The 16,764-nt window shown below is 39.1% G+C and overlaps 1 protein-coding gene and 1 pseudogene across 1 annotated transcript; both read left to right on the plus strand.

The window, feature by feature from the left end:
- Positions 4,454 to 5,485, plus strand: LOC102181590 (olfactory receptor 7G2-like). The gene has a single exon (XM_005682440.2). The coding sequence runs from the start codon at positions 4,493 to 4,495 to the stop codon at positions 5,483 to 5,485; it is 993 nt and encodes a 330-aa protein (XP_005682497.2). The 5' UTR covers positions 4,454 to 4,492.
- On the plus strand, positions 6,633 to 16,764 carry LOC102181862 (annotated as a pseudogene).

Raw genomic sequence — 16,764 nt, forward strand, 5'->3', positions numbered from 1 at the left:
AAATGGCCACCCACTCCAATATTCTTGCCTGAAAAATTCCATGGACACAGGAGCCTGATGGGCTACAGTCCATAGGGTTTCAAAGAGTTGGCCACGATTGCATGACTGAGCACACACACAAGAGTATACTGGAATACTCTCTGGTAATTAAAATGAATGAAGAGGGATTAAAAATATCAACAATAAAGAGAAGAAAAATTACACAAGAATGCCAATTGTAAATGACATATACTATGTGGTCCTAACTATATAAAACTTCAAAACGCAGTACAATGCAATTGTCCACAAAACAATAACCCTGCTTATAGTAAAAATTGTTGAAGAATAATGTATATGTAATTAATTTAGTGGTTCTCTTGAGGAAGGAAAAGCATCAAGATTTGCCAAGCATGATGTGGGGACTCCATATATATCTGTGTTATTTATTGCAATGAAACACCTAGAATGAGGACTGTGATGTGTGGGAATTTGATACTTTTCACAAGATAGAAATGCTGCTTGTACTTATTTCTGTATTTCTTTGCTTGAATAATCCTCCAGGTTTATATTTGTTGTGGATTATTACTTATAAGTGTTTGATATATATTTTAAATTTTCTAGTGTTGTAGACTTTGTCATTCAAAAAATTTATCTTACCATTTTCATAACTGGTACTGATATGTGTATCTGATTTATCATTTTTTTCATTTTAATTTCTATCTATTCCATCATGTGTCCATGGCCAATGAACGTAGATATCATCAATGTTTCCTTCATATCTTTTCTATGTGATAATGATTTCTAACTGGAGTTTAAGCTCATAACACATTTCTGAAAGTTTCAGTTGCCATGGAAGCATATTCATTCCCCCTTTCTATTGTATTTTTTCAATCTGATCACTGCTTCCTTCTGAGGAGTGTAATGAGCCAGGTGCCTTTGTTCATGAAGAAAATTTTAAAATAGGATAGGTGAGTACAAGGGTCTCATATGCTGAGTACTATGCTGATGGCTCTTTATTCATTTCTCATCATTTCAATATTCCATAATGTTTTATAATAGCTCCCATGAAACAGATGAGTACATTGAAGTTTCTTACACAGTTGAACAATTTTTGAATTCTCAGAGAAAGTGCTGGTCCTGGATTAAGTTCATAGTATTTGAGTCTAAATAATGTATCAGCTAATAAGGACTGGCACAGCCACATCTGTCTCCCCCAGCTGCGGAGGACTATTGTTTTATTGTTTTATAGTCCTGTAGGATGCCTGAATATATATGTTGTTGTTCAGTCACTCAGTTGTATCCAACTCTTTGTGATCCCATGGACTGCAGCACTCCAGGCTTCCCTGTCTTTCACCATCTCCTGGAATTTGCTCATGTCTATTGAGTCAGTGATGCTATCTGACCATCTCATCCTCTTCCACCCTCTTCTCCTTTTGTCATCAATCTTTCCCAGCAGCAGGGTCTTTTCCAGCCAGTTGACTCCATCAGATGACCAAAGTATTGGAGCTTCAGCTTCAGCATCAGAGCTTCCAATGAATATTCAGGGCTGATTGTCTTTAGGACTCACTCCTTTGATCTCCCTGCTGTCCAGGGGACTCTCAAGAGTCTTCTCCAGCACCACAGTTTGAAGGCATCAGTTCTTTGGTGCTCAGCTATACAATTTTTATTTTGCCTGCACTGGGTCTTTGCTGCAGTGCTGGACTCTTTGTTGCTAGTTGTGGCATGTGGGCTTCTCCCTGTGGTGCACAAGCTTTGCTTGTTGCAACAGGAGGCTCTAGAGGAGGTGGGCTCAGGAGTTATGGTGCACAGGCTTAGTTGCCACATGGCATGATGTATCTTAGTTCCAAGACCAGGGATGGAACCCACCTCCCCTACATTAGGAGGTAGATCACTAGGGAAGTCTCAATGCCTGAATATTTTTGCAGTGTCACATATCTGTCTTATCTTGTAGTTTCCTGTTTTCTAAGGACCAAAAATTGTTGTTCAGCAGGCATGCTCAGTCTCTTCAGTTGTGTCTGACTCTTTGTGACCCTATGCACTGTAGCCCACCAGGCTCCTCTGTCCATGGGATTTCCCAGGCAAGAATATTGGAGTGGGTTGCCATTTCCTCTTCCAAGAGATCTTTCCAATCCAGAGATCAAACCTGTGTCTCCTATAGCTCCTGCTTGGGCAGGCAGATTCTTAACCACTGAGCCAACTGGGAAGCCCAAATTTTTGCTATTTTAATCTATTTTTTGAAGCTTATGAATTTAATTCTCTCTCATGTAGGTGTTTTTTTTTAATGATATCTCACCTATCATCTTAGGGGAAGAAATCCCCCTAGGATGAAACAGAATGTAATATTTGTCCAGCTTCTATTAGAATTAATTGTTAATGCAGATAAGTTGCATATCATGAAGGAATCTACATGACATTTTCTTTTTTAAAGTGAAAATTGATACAGTAAAACATCAAACTCAAACATAATCAACATCTTTTCTAAAAGTATTCCATTTTGTTACTATTGTAAATGAATCTTAGTTTTTACCTTTATAAACTACCAAAAATAAAGAGCTGGTTTTATGAAAAGGTCAAGTAAAATATTGTTATGGGTGAGGATATATGTCTCTTCTAGTCTTTGCTCAGTGCAGAGCATATACTTGTATAGATGCTGTGACCTGCTACACAATACTTCATGGGTAGAGACGAACATATGTTGTAGGCAGGAGAAAAGATCTGGCATGTTTTCAAGATGAAAATATTAAACTGTTAAAGGGAAATTATAAAATCTGAGTGTTGGTTTGGGAATGCTAATTCTGTACTATCCAGAGTCAACTCAGTGGTGAGAGGATCTGAGCTCAAACTTAATATTTTCTATCCACTGTGTATTTCATGACCTTGATATAACCTCACCTTACCTAAGTGTTTGCATGGATGAATAAAGATATATTATAACTTAGATATGATAAATGTAACTTAGATCTGATAACTCGTCTATAATCTGATAAGCCCCTCAAGTCATTTTGAGGTATGTCAAATTTGGGGCACCACACTCCACAAGACAGATTAAATATATGCATTCTCATTTTTCTGCTTGTTTGAGGTAAGAAATAATTCTGAAGGAAATGTCACATTTTATTCTTTTTTTTTTAATTTTTACTTTATATTACAATACTGTATTGGTTTTGCCATACATCGACATGAATCTGCCACGGGTGTACATGAGTTCCCAATCCTGAACCCTCCTCCCAGCTCCCTCCCCATACCATCCCTCTGGGTCATCCCAGTGCACCAGCCCCAAGAATCCTGTATCCTGCATCGAACCTAGACTGGCGATTTGTTTCTTATATGATATTATACATGTTTCAATGCCATTCTCCCAAATCATCCCACCCTCTCCCTCTCCCACAGAGTCCAAAAGACTGTTCGATATACCTGTGTCTCCTTTGCTGTCTCTCATACAGGGTTATCATACCATCTTTCTAAATTCCATATATATGTGTTAGTATGCTGTATTGGTGTTTTACTTTCTGGCTTGCTTTATTCTGTATAATTGGCTCCAGTTTCATCCATCTCATTAGAACTGATTCAAATGTATTCTTTTTAATGGCTGAGTAATACTCCATTGTGTATATGTACCACAGCTTTCTTATCCATTCATCTGCTGATGGACATCTAGGTTGCTTCCATGTCCTGGCTATTGTAAACAGTGCTGCGATGAACATTGGGGTACACGTGTCTCTTTCAGTTCTGGTTTCCTTGGTGTGTATGCCCAGCAGTGGGATTGCTGGGTCATAATGCAGTTCTATTTCCAGTTTTTTAAGGAATCTCCACACTGTTCTCCATAGTGGTTGTACTAGTTTGCATTCCCACCAACAGTGTAAGAGGGTTCCCTTTTCTCCACACCCTCTCCAGAATTTATTGCTTGTAGACTTTTGGATCTCAGCCATTCTGACTGGTGTGAAGTGGTAGTTCATTGTGGTCTTGATTTGCATTTCTCTGATAATGAGTGATGTTGAGTATCTTTTCATGTGTTTGTTAGCCATCTGTATGTCTTCTTTGGAGAAATATCTATTTAGTTCTTTGGCCTATTTTTTGATTGGGTCATTTATTTTTCTGGAATTGAGCTTTATTCTTTATTTCAGTCTCAGCACTTGGCACAAGGTGTGAAAATGTGTTGGTGATCAGTAAAAATAAATGCAAACAAAGTGTGAAATGTGATGATGGAGGGGAAAATTAGCAAAGGGAAATACTTAAATGCTTTCTTGGGTTTACAATATACATAGAATTTTATTTTTTATATTTAATACTTAAGCACTGTTTTTTTCAAACTTTACCATATATCAAATTCATCTGGTGGGTTTGTTGAAACTTGAATTTCTGGCCCTTGTCCCTATAGTTTATCAGCAGTAAATCTACAGTAGTACCAAGAATTTGCAGTTCTAATCAGTTCCCAAGGGCTGCTGCTGCTCACCTGGGGATCCTTCATTTTATTTTATTTTCACTCCATTTTTCCTTCAGATTCATCAACAATATGGAAACCAGAAATCAAACAGATGTTTCCAATTTTTATCTCCTGGGATTGACAGATGATCCAGAACTACAGCTCCACATTTTCTTCCTGTTCTTGTCCATGTACCTGATCACTCTCCTGGGAAACCTGCTCATCATCCTCGCTGTCAGCTGTGATCCCCACATCCACACCCCCATGTACTTCTTCCTCTCCAACCTGTCCTTTACTGACATCTGCATGAGCACAGCCACGATCCCGAAAATGCTGGTCAACATCCAAGCACAAAATCAGAGCATCACATATTCAGGCTGCCTCACCCAGATGTGCTTCGTCATGGTTTTTGCCTTTCTGGAAAATTTTCTCCTTACTGTCATGGCTTATGACCGTTATGTGGCCATTTGTCACCCCTTAAGATACTCAATTATCATGAACCCGCAAACCTGCACCCTGCTGATTATATTCTCACTGTTGCTAAGCATTCTGAATGCTCTGCTCCTCAGTCTGACAGCATTGCGGCTGTCCTTTTGTAAGAACCTGGAAATCCCTCACTTTTTCTGTGAACTTGCTCAGGTTGTCAAGCTAACATGTTCTGATACTCACATCAATGACCTTTTGTTATATTTGGTGGGTAGCGTATTTGGTGTCCTTCCTCTCTCTGGCATCATTTTCTCTTATACTCAAATTGTCTCCTCTGTTTTGAGAATGCCATCAGCGGGTGCAAAGCTGAAAGCTTTTTCCACCTGTGGGTCTCACTTGTCAGTTGTTTCCTTATTCTATGGGACAGGTTTTGGGGTTTATATAAGTTCTATACTGACTGGCTCATCCAGGAAGACTGCAGTGGCTTCAGTTATGTACATCGTGGTTTCTCAGATGATGAACCCTTTTATCTACAGCCTGAGAAACAGGGACATGAAGGGAGCCTTGAGAAAACTCATCAGTGGGACACCTTCTTTTCAGTGGTTGTGCCATCTACCTTGGACTTGTGTTTATAGAATGAAGCAAAATAATAGTTAATAGATATATTTAGAATATTCCATTCGTATGTGGCAGAATATACATTTTTTTCAAGTGTGCATGGACATTCTGTAGCATAGATCATATGTGGATCATTGATATACAACAAAAGAGGCAAGAATATGTAATGGGTAATTGACTATATGTATACAAATGAGTTGTATATAAATAATATATAAAAGAAACCTCCTGCAATAAAGGAAACCCAAGTTCAATCCCTAGGTCAGGAAGATCCCCTGGAGAAGGAAATGGCAACCCATTCCAGTATTCTTGCCTGGGAAATCCCATGAACGGAGGAGCATGGTGAGCTACAGTCCATGGGGTCACAAAAAGCAGACACAACTGAGTGACTAACAATTTCACACTTTCATGTATATATATTACACACACACACGTATGCAATATTACTCAGCCATAGACAGGAATGATATATTGCCATTTGCTACAGCATGAATGGACTTGGGGGTTACTATGATAGCGAAATTAGTCACAGAGAGAAAGACAAATAAAGTATGCTATCACTTACATGTGGAATCTAAAAAATAAAATACATGAGTGGATGTAACAAAATTAAACAGACTCACAGATATTGAGAACCACCCAGTTGTTACTAGTGGGAAGAAGAAGGTAGGAGAGGCAAGAAATTGGCAAGGGATTAAAGGTACAAACTACTATGTATAAAATAAATTAGCTACAAGGATGTGTTTTACTGTAAATGTAGCCAATATTTGATAATTCACTTCATGGTACAGAAGAAACCAACACAACACATACTCCCATAAAATATATAATAACTTTAAATGCAGATTAATTTATAAAAATTTTGGATAACTACACTGTACATCTGAAACTAATCTAAAATGTAAATCATCTACACCTCAGAAAAGATAAATAAACACTAGGGGTGCAATGTACAACATGATGACACTAGTTAACATTGATGTATGATATATAGGAAAGTAGTTAATCTTGAAAGTAAGAAAATGTATTTTCTTTCTTTTTTCTGTCTTTTTATTGTATCCCTTGATTATGACTGTTAGCTGAACCTGTGATAATCATTTCACAATGTATCAAATTATCTACTGTATAACTCAAACTTATGCAATGATGTGTGTTAATTATTTCTCAATAAACTAAGGAAAAGGAAATGTACAATGAAATTATTGTGGCAAAATTGGAAAAGGTGGATATGAACTCTGAAGAGGAATTAACTACCATGTTGATTGAAACAAAGCTGTACAAACAGAAGTGGAAAGAAGTAGATGGTGTGCAGCTGCCTTGCCTCAGAGGGTCGGACATTGGGCATCATGAACTCATCCATTCTAGAGTCTTGATCTGGAAGGTCCAGGGATCAGCATGACACTAAAATAGCTTGTCTGATGAGGAGCTTTAGTTATTGATCCCCAGGGAAGCAGAGATTGCAAGAGTCTGCCTGTGACCACCTCACTCAACAGTCCTTGCTCAGTAAGGAAGCAGGACACCTTTCTTGACCTGGAGCCTGTTGCCTCAATCAGTTTGTCTGGTCCTTCTGAGGAGAGATCTTCCACCTTCAAGATCCATGGGAGATATTAATATCAAGCACCATACTTCAGTGATGTCAACCAGGTAACACAAAGTCTCTTTGAGACTGTTATAGTATAATTTCTTACAGTAGAAGCAGTGAGGAGAGACATAAGATTAAAACCAAGACCCTCATGACCTGACTCTCTTTTTGACATGTTCACATATATGTTTGTAAGCATTCTCACCCAGCACTTTTCCCACTGGGATCCTACACTCGCTATAATGTCAGGACCCATTTTTCTCCTGAGTAGAAATCCTCCCCTTCACAAACATGGGTGCTATAACATTTTCAGATGTTTACTTGAATTCTTGTGCTGCTGGTGAAGGGGTCTGTACAACGTATTAGTTTGCTGTGCTGTGTGCTTTGTCACTTAGTCATGTCCATCTCTTTGTGACCCCATGGACTGCAGCCCACCAGGCTCCTCTGTCTATGGGAATTCTCCAGGCAAGAACACTGGAGTGGGTTGCCATGCCCTTCTCCAGGGGGTCTTCCCAACCCAGGGACTGAACCCAGGTCTTCCACATTGCAGGCATTCTTTACCATCTGAGCCCCCAGGAAGCTAGTGCTGCCATAACAGAGTAGCACAGACTGGGTGGCTTAATAACAAATTTATTGTCACAGTTCTGGAGATTGGAAGCTAGATCAAGGTGTCAGCAAGACTGGTTTCTTCTGAGGCCATTTTTCTTGGCTTATAGCTGGCCATATTCTCCATATTTCTTCATGTGGTCTTGCCTCTGTATGCATGTATCCAAATCTCTTCTTGTTGGATTAAGGTTCACCTTAATGATTCCATTTTAACCAAATTACCTCTTCAAAGATCTTATCTTAAATACAGTCATATTCTAAAGATTAGGATGTCAGTATATGAATGAAATTAAATTAAAAGACACTTGCTTCTTGGAGGGAAAGCTATGACAAACCTAGACAGCATAATAAAAAGCAAAGACATCACTTTGCTGACAGAATTCCATATAGTCAAACCTATGGTCTTTCCAGTAGTCTTGTAGAGATGTGAAATTTGGATTATAAAGAAGGCTGGGCATGGAAAGATTGAAGCTTTTGATTTGTGCTGGAGAAGATTCTTGAGAGTCCCTTGGACTGCAAGGAGATCAAAACAGGGAGTCCTAAAGGAAATCAACCATGAGTACTCCTTGGAAGGATGGATGCTGGAGCTCCAACACTTTGGCCACCTGATACAAACAGTCAACTCATTAGAAAATATCCTGATGCTAGGAAAGTTCAGTTCAGTCACTCATGTCCTACTCTTTTTGACACTATGTACTGAAGCACGTCAGGCTTCCCTGTCCATCACCAACTCCTTGAGCTTGCTCAAACTCATGTCCATCGAGTTGATGATGTCATCCAACCATCTCATCCTCTGTCATCTCCTTCTTGTCCTGCCTTCGACCTTTCCCAGCATCAGGGTCTTTTCTAATGAGTCGTCGATTTTTGCTTCAGGTAGCCAAAGTATTGGAGCTTCAATTTTCAGCATCAGTCCTTCCAATGAATATTAAGGGTTGATTTCCTTTAGAACTGACTGGCTTGACCTCCCTGTAGTCCAAGGGACTCTCAAGAGTCTTCTCCAACACCACAGTTCAAAAGTGTCAATTCTTCCATGCTCAGCTTTCTTTATGGTACAACTCTCACATCCATACATGACTACTGGAAAAAGCATAGCTTAGACTATACAAACCTCTGTTGGTAGAGTAATGTCTCTGCTTTTTAATATGCTGTCTAGGTTGGTCATAGCTTTTCTTCCAAGGAGCAAACATCTTTTAACTTCATGGCTGCAGTCACCATCTGCAGTGATTTTGGAGCCCAAAAACATAAAGTTTGTCACTGTTTCTGAGGAGATCTTACAATAGCTGAGAAATGAAGAGAAGCTAAAGGCAAAGGAGAAAAGGAAAGATATACCCATTTGAATGCAGAGTTCCAAAGAATAGCAAGGAGATAAGAAAGCCTTCCTCAATGATCAGTGCAAAGAAATAGAAGAAAACAATAGAATGGGAGATCTCTTCAAGAAAATTAGAGATACCAAGGGAACATTTCATGCAAAGATGGGCAAAATAAAGGAAGAAATGGTGTGGGCCTAACAGAAGCAGAAGCTATTAAGAAGACGTGGCAAGAATACACAGAAGAACTGTACAAAAAAGATCTTCATGACCCAGAAACCACAATGATGTGATCACTCATCTAGAGCCAGACATCCTGGAATGCAAAGTCGTAGGAAGCATCACTACGAACAAAGCTAGTGGAGGTGATGGAATTCCAGTTGAGCTATGTCAAATCCTAAAAGATGATGCTGTGAAAGTGCTGCACTCAATAAGCCAGCAAATCTGGAAAACTCAGCAGTGACCACAGGACCGGAAAAGTTCAGTTTTCATCCCAATCCCAAAGAAAGGCAATGCCAAAGAATGTTCAAACTACCTCACAATTGCACTTATCTCACACACTAGCAAAGTAATGCTCAAAATTCTCCAAGTGAGTCTTCAACAGTATGTGAACCATGAAATTCCAGATGTTTAAGTTGTATTTAGAAAAGGCAGTGGAACAAGAGAACAAATTGTCAACATCTGTTGGATCATCAAAAAATCAAGAGAGCTCCAGAAAAAGCATATACTTCTGCTTTATTCACTATGCCAAAGCCTTTGACTGTGTGGATCACCACAAACTTTGGAAAATTTTGAAAGAGATGGGAATACCTGACCTCCTTACCTGCCTTCTGAGAAATCTGTATGCAGGTCAAGAAGCAACAGTTAAAACTGGACATGGAACAACAGACTGGCTACAAATAGGGAAAGGAGTACGTCAAGGCTGTATACTGTCACCCTGCTTATTTAACTTATAGGCAGAGTACATCATACAAAATGCCAGGCTGGATGAATCACAAGCTGGAATGAAGGTTGCCTGGAGAAATAACAATAACCTCAGACACGCAGATGGTAGAAAGTGAAGAACTAAAGAGCGTCTTGATGAAAGTGAAAGAGGGGAGTGAAAAAGCTGGCTTAAAACTCAACATTCAAAAAAGTAAGATCATGGCATCCAGTCCCATCATTTCATGGCAAATAGATGGGGAAACAATGGAAATAGTGAGAGATGTTATTTTGGGGGCTCCCAAATCACTGCAGATGGTGACTGCAGCCATGAAATTAAAAGATACTTGCTCTTTGGAAGAAAAGCTATGACCAAGATAGATAGCATATTAAAAAGCAGAGACATTACTTTGCCAACAAATGTCCATCTAGTCAAAGCTATGGTTTTTCCAGTAGTCATGTATGGATGTGAGTTGGATTATAAAGAAAGCTGAGCACCAAAGAATTGATGCTTTTGAACTTTGGTGTTGGAGAAGACTCTTGAGAGTCCCTTGGACTGCAAGGAGATCCAACTACTCAATCCTAAAGGAATTCAGTCCTGAATATTCGTTGGAAGGACTGATGCTGAAGTTGAATCTCCAATGCTTTGGCCACTTGATGTGAAGAATTGACTCATTGGAAAAGACCCTGATGCTGGGAAAGATGGAAGGTAGGACAAGCAGGGGATGACAGAGGGTGGGATGGTTGGATGGCACCACTGACTCAATGGACTTGAGTTTGAGAAGTCTCCAGGAGTTGGTGATGGATAGGGAAGCCTGGTGTGCTGTAGTACATCTGGTTGCAAAGAGTTGGACATGGTTGAGTGACTGAACTGAACTGGTTCCATTATTTCCCCATCTATTTGCCATGAAGTGATGGGACTGGATGCCATGATCTTCCTTTTTTTATGCTGAGTTTTAAGCCAGGTTTTCAAGAGGCTCTTTAGTTCCGTTTCTCTTTCTGCCATAAGGGTGGTGTCATTTGCATATCTGAGGTTACTGATATTTCTCCCAGCAGACTTGATTCCAGCTTTGTTTCATCCAGCCCAGCATTTCTCATGATATACTCTGCATGAAAATTAAATAAGCAGGGTGACAATATATAGTCTTGACATACTCCTTTTCCAATTTGGAACCAGTACGTTGTTCCATGTTCGGTTCTAACTGTTGCTTCTTGACTTGCATACAGATTTCTCAAGAGGAAAGATTCCCATTACACAATGAGGACACTAGGTTACTCATTTAGTTGGACAAGTTTCTGCTTTCATAAAACAAGTAGTGGAGTCTGGATTAATTTCAGAGTTATGAGTCTAAGTACTCTTCCAAGCAATTAAGGCTGTCAAAACCACACATGTCCGCCTCCCTAACCCCCGGGGCCCCTGGCCCCGGAGACTGAGAGCCCTTCCCTAGTAGCTCAGATAGTAAAGAATCTGCCTGCAGTGTAGGAGAACCTGGGTTCTCAAGATCCCCTGAAGAAAGAATATGGCTATCCACTCAGTATCCTTGCCTGGAGAACTTCATGGACTGAGAAGCCTAGAGAACTCCATGGACTGAGAAGCCTAGAGGGCTACAGTCCATGGGGTCACAAAGAGTCAGATGACTAAGCCACTAACACTAACTAACTAGGAGAGGGAGAATCTCTGCTTACAGGGACACTCCTTCTAGGATGTTTGACATTTAGTGTTGTCTTGTAATATTCTTGTTATCTTCTAAATACTAGCAAATTGTTGCTATTTTCATCTGGATGTTTTAGGAGCCTATGCATTCAGTTTTTTCCTTACACTCATATTCAGCTTTCTTTTTTCAAATATGGATTTTTTTTAATTTTTATTTTTACTTTATTTTACTTTACAATACTGTATTGGTTTTGCCATACATTGACATGAATCCACCACAGGTGTACATGAGTTCCCAAACATGAACCCCCCTCCCACCTCCCACCCCATATCATCTCTCTGGATCATCCCCATGCACCAGCTCCAAGCATCTTGTATCCTACATCGAACATAGACTGGCGATTCATTTCTTACATGATAGTATACATGTTTCAACGCCATTCTCCCAAATCATCCCACCCTCTCCCTCTCCCTCAGTGTCCAAAAGTCTGCTCTACACATCTGTGTCTCTTTTGCTGTCTCGCATACAGGGTTATCATTACCATCTTTCTAAATTCCATATATATGTGTCAGGATACTGAATTGGTGTTTTTCTTTCTGGCTTACTTCACTCTGTATAATAGGCTCCAGTTTCATCCATCTCATTAGAACTGATTCAAATGTATTCTTTTTAATGGCTGAGTAATACTCCATTGTGTATATGTACCACAGCTTTCTTATCCATTCATCTGCTGATGGACATCTAGGTTGTTTCCATGTCCTGGCTATTATAAACAGTGTTGCGATGAACATTGGGGTACACATGTCTCTTTCAATTCTGGTTTCCTCGGTGTGTATGCCCAGCAGTGAGATTGCTAGGTCATAAGGCAGTTCTATTTCCAGTTTTTTAAGGAATCTCCACACTGTTCTCCGTAGTGGCTGTATTAGTTTGCATTCCCACCAACAGTGTAAGAGGGTTCCCTTTTCTCCACACCCTCTCCAGCATTTACTGCTTTCAGACTTTTGGATAGCAGCCATTCTGACTGGTGTGAAATGGTACCTCATTGTGGTCTTGATTTGCATTTCTCTAATAATGAGTGATGTTGAGCATCTTTTCATGTGTTTGTTAACCATCCGTATGTCTACTTTGGAGAAATGTCTATTTGGTTCTTTGGCCCATTTTTTGATTGGGTCATTTATTTTTCTGGAATTGAGCTGCATAAGTTGCTTGTATATTTTTGAGATTAGTTGTTTGTCAGTTGCTTCATTTGCTACTATTTTCTCCCATTCTGAAGGCTGTCTTTCACCTTGCTTATAGTTTCCTTTGCTGTGCAGAAGTTTTTAATTTTAATTAGGTCACATTTGTTTATTTTTGCTTTTATTTCCAATATTCTGGGAGGTGGATCATAGAGGATCCTGCTGTGATTTATGTCTGAGATTGTTTTGCCTATGTTCTCCTCTAGGAGTTTTATAGTTTCTGGTCTTCTGTTTAGATCTTTAATCCATTTTGAGTTTATTTTTGTGTGTGGTGTTAGAAAGTGTTCTAGTCTTATTCTTTTACAAGTGGTGGATCAGTTTTCCCAGCACCACTTGTGAAAGAGATTCTTTTCTCCATTGTATATTCTTGCCTCCTTTGTCAAAGATAAGGTATCCATAGGTTTGTGGATTTATCTCTGGGCTTTCTATTTTGCTCCATTGATCTATATTTCTGTCTTTGTGCCAGTACCATACTGTCTTGATGACTGTGGCTTTGTAGTAGAGCCTGAAGTCAGGTAGGTTGATTCCTCCAGTTCCATTCTTCTTTCTCAGGATTGCTTTGGCTGTTCAAAGTTTTTTGTATTTCCATACAAATTGTGAAATTATTTGTTCTAGCTCTGTGAAAAATACCATTGGTAGCTTGATAGGGGTTGCATTGAATCTATAGGTTGCTTTGGGTAGTATACTCATTTTCACTATATTGATTCTTCTGATCCATGAACATGGTATATTTCTCCATCTATTAGTGTCCTCTTTGATTTCTTTCACCAGTGTTTTATAGTTTTCTATATATAGGTCTTTAGTTTCTTTAGGTAGATATATTCCTAAGTATTTTATTCTTTTGGTTGCAATGGTGAATGGGATTGTCTCCTTAATTTCTTTTTCTACTTTCTCATTATTAGTGTATAGGAGTGCAAGGGATTTCTGTGTGTTGATTTTATATCCTGCAACTTTACTATATTCATTGATTAGCTCTAGTAATTTTCTGGTGGAGTCTTTAGGGTTTTCTATGTAGAGGATCATGTCATCTGCAGCAAGAGTTTGACTTCTTCTTTTCCAATTTGGATTCCTCTTATTTCTTTTTCTGCTCTGATTGCTGTGGCCAAAACTTCCAGAACTATGTTGAATAGTAGCGGTGAAAGTGGGAGCCCTTGTCTTGTTCCTGACTTTAGGGGAAATGCTTTCAATTTTTCACCATAGAGGATAATGTTTGCTGTGGGTTTGCCATATATAGCTTTTATTATGTTAAGGTATGTTCCTTCTATTCTTGCTTTCTGGAGAGTTTTTATCATAAATGGATGTTGAATTTTGTCAAAGGCCTTCTCTGCATCTATTGAGATAATCATATGGCTTTTATTTTTCAATTTGTTAATGTGGTGAATTACATTGATTGATTTGCGGATATTGAAGAATCCTTGCATCCCTGGGATAAAGCCCACTTGGTCATGGTGTATGATCTTTTTAATGTGTTGTTGGATTCTGATTGCTAGAATTTTGTTGAGGATTTTTGCATCTATGTTCATCAGTGATATTGGCCTGTAGTTTTCTTTTTTTTGTAGCATCTTTGTCAGGTTTTGGTATTAGGGTGATGGTGGCCTCATAGAATGAGTTTGGAAGTTTACCTTCCTCTGCAATTTTCTGGAAGAGTTTGAGTAGGATCGGTGTTAGCTAAAAGCAGTGCTAAGAGGAAAGTTCATAGCAATACAGGCATACCTCAAGAAACAAGAAAAAAAGTCAAATAAATAACCTAACTCTACACCTAAAGCAACTAGAAAAGGAAGAATTGGAGAACTCCAGAGTTAGTAGAAGGAAAGAAATCTTAAAAATTAGGGCAGAAATAAATGCAAAAGAAACAAAAGAGACCATAGCAAAAATCAACAAAGCCAAAAGCTGGTTCTTTGAAAGGATAAATAAAATTGACAAACCATTAGCCAGACTCATCAAGAAACAAAGGGAGAACAATCAAATCAATAAAATTAGAAATGAAAATGGAGAGATCACAACAGACAACACAGAAATACAAAGGATCATAAGAGACTACTATCAGCAATTATATGCCAATAAAATGGACAACGTGGAAGAAATGGACAAATTCTTAGGAAAGTACAACTTTCCAAAACTGAACCAGGAAGAAATAGAACATCTTAACAGACTCATCACAAGCATGGAAATAGAAACTGTAATCAGAAGTCTTCCAGCAAACAAAAGCCCAGGTCCAGACGGCTTCACAGTTGAATTCTATTCAGCTTTTTGTTTTTTTTTAATCATATGCCAGTTACCAGCTTAAGGAATGAACTTCCAGGAAGTTCATAATTTTATTCATAATTATGAATAAATAAACAGAATTCATAATTTTATTCTTATATTTCTTTTTGTTTGAAGTTGTGTAGTAATTCAGAAGAAATGTAGCAATGTCTTCTTCATTTTAGGGGGCGCAGTGATAAAGAATCTGCCTTTCAATACAGGAGATGCAGGAAATGTGGATTTGATCCCTGGGTTGGGAAGATCCCCTGGAGAAGGGAATGGCTACCCACTCAGTATTCTCGCCTGGAGAATTCCATGGAGAGAGGAGCCTGGCAGGATGCAGCTCATGAGGTCTCGAGGGATCAGACATGATTGAGCACACACATTTCTTTATTTTATTCTCAGCACTTGCCACAGTGTGTGAGGTTATCAGTGCTTAACAAAATATTTTGGCTAATAAAGTAAGTGGAGGGAGAAATAGGCAGAGAAGAAGATTCCGTTATTTTCTTGGGTTCATTATATAGATGAGTGTTTTTCTAAAGCAGTGGCTTTCAAAATTCATTGTTTGACAGAATCATCTAGAGACCTTATTAAAAATGTTGATTGTTAGTCCTTATTCCTAATGTTTGTCATCAGGGAATCAAGAACAGGGCCCAAGAATGGTTATTTTGAAAAAGTTCCAAAGTAATTTTGATGCTGCAGCTAGTCCATAGATTATAAATTTTATTGTTTCTCCACTTGATATTTTCCATCCAGTTTCTTCATAACAAGGAATCAGGAAATCAAACAGATGTTTCAGATTTTCTTCTCCTGAGAATGATAGAAGATCTTGAACTCCAGCTTATCCTCTTCACTCTATTCCTGTCCATATACATGGTCACTGTTTTTGGAAACCTGCTTGTCATCCTGGCTGTCAGCTCCGACTCCCACCTCTGTTTACCCATGTATTACTTTCTTTCAAATCTTTCCTTTGCTGACATCTGTTTAAGCATAACCACCATCGCGAAGATACTTGTCAATAAGTAAGCACAGAATGAGAGCACCACTTCTGCAAACTGCCTCACCCAAATGGCTTTTTTCCTGTTTTTGACCTGTTGGGAGAATTTTCTCCTTGCTATTATGGCCCATGACTGCTATGTGGTTATTTGTCAACCCCTAAGGTACATGTTTGGGCTTCCCACATGGCTCTGTAGTAAAGAATCTGCCTGCCAGTACAGGGGACATAAGAGACTCAAGTTGAACCCTTGAGTCAGGAAGACCCCCTGGAGGAGGGCATGACAACCCACTCCAGTATTCTTGCCTGGAGAATCTCATGGACAGAGAAGCCTGGCAGGCTATAGTCCATGGGGTTGCATTTAGTCAAACATGACTAAAGTGACTTAGCACACATGCATGCGGAAAGGACATGGGTATCTGGAGCCCTCCTTTCTGTGTTCTGCTGATTCCATTACTTCTGTTCTTTAGCATTATGAATGCCCTGCTCCACAGTCCAATAGCGCTGAGGCTGTCCTTTGGCAGAGACCTGGAAATTCCTCACTCATTCTGTGAGTTTCCTCAGATCATCAAGCTGGCCTGTTCTGATACCCTCATCAACAGCATTCTAATATATTTCATGGGTAGCTTATTTTGGAGTGTTTCTGTCTCTGGGACCATTTTCTCATGTACTCCAACTGTCTTCTCTGTTTCGAGAATGTCATCAATGAATAGAAAGTATAAAACTTTTTCCACCTGTGGGTCTCATCTGTTGGTTGTTTCCTTGTTCTATTGA

Source organism: Capra hircus, chromosome 7 (genome assembly GCF_001704415.2).
Source record: "Capra hircus breed San Clemente chromosome 7, ASM170441v1, whole genome shotgun sequence".
NCBI lineage: Eukaryota > Metazoa > Chordata > Mammalia > Artiodactyla > Bovidae > Capra > Capra hircus.